Below are 4,307 nucleotides of genomic sequence, written 5' to 3'. Positions count from 1 at the left end.
TTTTTTTTTTTTTTTTTTTTTTTTTTTTTTTTTTATTTCCACTGCGTGTCATTCATTATTTCTATATTTTGTTCCTTACAAGATGTTTCCTTCACATTAGTAGATACGGCAAAATCATTAGATTCTTTTGCGTCTACAATTTTGTTACCTTTTCTATTATTTATATAATATAAAGATAAACCTAAAAATAAAATAGCAGCTAATGTAAAGGAAGCTGCATATTTATATACCGGGGTCGATTTATTATCTTGCTGATGTCCATGCCAATGTTCATACTCTTCATCATCTGCATCATAATCTTTTGAATATATTGGTGTTACTTCATTATTTTCTGTAAGTTTAGCTTTATCATATTGGTTTTTAATATGGTGTGAATTTTTATCTTTATATAATTTTTCTACATTATTATTAATATTTGTTTTATTATGTTCTTCATATACATCATTGTTTTCATACTTTTTTCTTGTCTCTTTTGCATTCTCATTTTTAATTATAGGAAATATTTTTTGTTTTTTATCTTCATTATTTCTTAGCACATCGATTTCTTCATTTTTATTTTCCACATTTGTAATTAATGGATTGTTATCTTTATGTATCTTATCATTAAAACGTTTAATCTTATCAAACTTAGATGCTTTTTTATTTCTACAATTTATTTTGTTTTTATTAAATATTCCCATACGTGTAATTTTTATGGAATTATTAATATTATTATCTTCTTCATTTATATTTTTTTTATTATAAGGAATTACATTGTCTACAACATTATTATTTTCTTTTTTATTTTTCGAATTAATATGTACTTTACTATTATTACTTTCATTTGCTTCTTTCTTTTTAGATATATGAATAATATCTTTTGGTTTTTCATAATTCTCTTTAATAAACATTTCTGGAAAATCTAACGATCTCTTAGCTCTCTGAAGGTCATTATTATAGTTCGAGGAAATATTATTTTCTTCCTTTGATAATATATCAATATTTTCTTGTTTCTCTATCTTCCGTTCGTCATGTTCATTCGTCATATAATAATTATCATTATGTGATTTATCTTTTAATACCAAGTTATATTGAGATATATAATCGTTTCTTTTTTCATCCGCATCACCATCACCATCATTATCATCATCACCATCACCATCACCATCATCATCACCATCACCATCACCATCATCATCATTATCATCATTTCCTTTTCCTCCTATTTCTGCTTCCATATTTTCCATATCATATATAGGAAAGTCCATAAGGGAGACACCACAAGGTCTTGTATTTGAAAAGTAAACAAAATCATCATCTGGCGTAGAATTATTAAACGCATTGAGACTTGAATTATCATAATCTTGTAAGAAATCAAATATACCATCCAAGAGCGTATCAAATTGTATTTCTATATTTTGTTCATCAATTTTCCTATTATCGTCATTGTTTTCTTTTGAGAATTTTATATTTTCAATAAACTTCTCTACTTTTTTTTTTGATTGTTCATCCATATTTTTAATACGATATTTTTTTTTTTTCCTAAATAACATATTATATAACCTATTCAACAATTTTTTATTCGTACTTTTATTACTTTTACTACAGAGAGGAATATTAGTTTCTGAATTATATTTCCTCATATTTTTAAAATGTGGTATATCATTGTGACCAGAATTATTTTTTCTAGAATGACTACTAGTACTACCAGCATCATTATCTATATTGTTGTTTACATAATCTTCATTTAAATTATATAATGATTTCAAAATAATTGAATTCTTTTTTAAAAATCCCTTATTTCTATTTGTTGGATCATCATCGTAATAATCATAATTATTATAATCATCATTAAATTCATTTATATCTCCTAAACTATTAATACTTAATTTGCTGGTGTATTTAGAATCATGTTTTCTTCTTCCCAGAAAAAAATTTTTGTTTTTAAAAATTGAATTGTCTTGTCCAACCGGATCATCATCTATTATTATGTTGTCATTTGAATGATTATCTGTATCTTCTTCATTATATTGTGTGATTATATCCTCATCATCCATTTTTTCTGAAATGTAATGCTCATTTGGAGTGGATATATTTCCTTCGTCCTTTCGTTCATCTGTTTTATTATCATTCTTGCTTTGGTCTTTCTTGTAATCTTTATAGACCTTTTTATCTTCATTTTCTTTTTTATCTTCATTTTCTTTTTCATCTTCACTTTCTTTTTCATCTTCACTTTCTTTTTTATCTTCACTTTCTTTTTCATCTTCACTTTCTTTTTTATCTTCACTTTCTTTTTTATCTTCACTTTCTTTTTCATCTTCATCTTCCCTCTGATCCTCACCTTCCTTGTTTCCACTCCTGAGCTTTCTTCTAAATGTCCCAGCCACATTGCGACATATACTTTTTTGAATATCGAACATATTATACCTCAAATCTGAAGCGTTTGGTAAAGAAAAGGCAAAGTTGGAGGCATACTTCTCCATCGAATGAGTACTTAACTTATTACAATTTTTGAAATTTTGATTATTAATACATATAGAATATACTTGAACATTATGTGTATCTTTAAGACGTTGAATAATATCTGGTACCGAAGCAACAGTTTTATTATCGATTTCCCCTGAATTAATAATTAACATAATTTTCTTTGAATCATTTCTTCGATAGTTTGTATTTAAAACATGATCATTCATATACTGTATAGCTTGTTTAATATTTTTTGTAGAGGATCCAAAATTAAATTTAAAAAATTCTAGATATGTTAATAATTTATCTTTATCATTTGAAAGTACATTTGAAAAATTGAACCAATTATATGTATAACTAGAATATGTAGTTAATGAGAAATTTATTTGATTATTATTTATATTAAAATGGGTAATAAATTTTCGAACAAAAGGTATTATATATTTATTCCATGATTCTAATGTTATATTTGATGAGTCATCTAATAATATTGATATATCCATATATATATTATCACAAATATCTAATGAGTGATCACAAGATGTATTAAAACATTCTTGAATTATTAGATTTCTTTGTTCTAAACAACTTCTTCCTTTCCTTTTATATAAACCACTTTTAGAATTTTTTATATATCCTAAAGAATCTCTTTTACTAAAATGATATCCCATGTTACATGTCACAGAACATGGAGACCATTCAGACCACCCATGACATATTGCATTAATGGATATGTCATCATAATATTTTATAATTTCATATGTTAATGCTGATTTATTATAAAAAGAATTTTTTAATACACATTTTAATAGTTCATTAGTATTTGAACCTATACGTTGTATATAATGACAATAATTTTTAAAAGCTACTCTTGTTATTATATTTAATATAATGTTTTTTCTATCGAATAAATAATGTACTAAATTTAACTCTGCAGCATAACTAGAAGATATATTATTCATATTATTATAATCACCATCTGTATTCATAAACATAATAACCATTTTAACTGATTCCTTTTCTGAATTATAAAAATGTTTTAAACCTACATAATTTAATGCTTTTAAATGAGCTGAGTTTTTATATGATGATTTTAATTTAGTACCTAACACTTCATTTTTAAATTCTTCTATATTTTTATCACTACTAAATTTGTAAGAACTATTATTATCCTTATCATAACTATTTTCATTATCTACTCCAATATTATTCCTTGATTCTATTCTTAAATCAACATTTATATCATCATATGTTATATATGACAGGTTAATATTTTTATTATCCCTAACCAGCAAATTTTTACCTAACTCGGCTATATTTTCTAAACAATTCATATGATTATTTTCAGAATCATCAACAAAACCAATATCATATAATAAAACTAAGTCCAAATCTCCATTTTTTGTTAATTTAGAAATTAATTTCTCACATTTTCTTACATCTAAAAGGAACAATAACCACAAAGCAAGACACACGAATGGATAAGTGGCATTCATAAATTGTTAGAATAGGCAAGTATATATATTATGTATTTAAAAAAAAAAAAAAATATATATATATATATATGTTGGTAGAATAAAATGTAATTATAAGATGAACAACATGTTTATATAAATCGATTTTATTCAAACGTTTAATAAATCATTTTTCAGCATTAAAGTCTCATTATTTTCCTCTATTATCAAACAAAAAAAAATATATGTATATATATATATATATATAGGTTAAAAAAAAAAAAAAAGTTATACACATCAACACACACATACAACGTGGTGTACAAATAATTATAATCAAATGGAGTTGAGAAAAAAATTTAAAAGTTTGTTTTATAAAATTTCAATGAAAAAAAAAAAAAAAAAAAA

General features: G+C 23.9%; 1 protein-coding gene across 1 annotated transcript; it reads right to left on the bottom strand.

Annotated features, from left to right (window-relative positions):
* Nucleotides 1–32: 32 nt before the first annotated feature.
* PRSY57_0615200 (TRAP-like protein) lies at nt 33–3,941 on the bottom strand (the record flags this gene model as incomplete). The annotated part of the gene is made up of 1 exon (XM_012906528.2): nt 33–3,941. One exon carries the CDS (start codon nt 3,939–3,941, stop codon nt 33–35), a length of 3,909 nt encoding a protein of 1,302 aa, XP_012761982.2.
* Nucleotides 3,942–4,307: the final 366 nt, after the last annotated feature.

Source organism: Plasmodium reichenowi, chromosome 6 (assembly GCF_001601855.1).
Source record: "Plasmodium reichenowi strain SY57 chromosome 6, whole genome shotgun sequence".
Lineage (NCBI taxonomy): Eukaryota > Apicomplexa > Aconoidasida > Haemosporida > Plasmodiidae > Plasmodium > Plasmodium reichenowi.
Note: the sequence above shows the minus strand (reverse complement) of the source record. Positions and strands in the feature narration are given on the sequence as shown.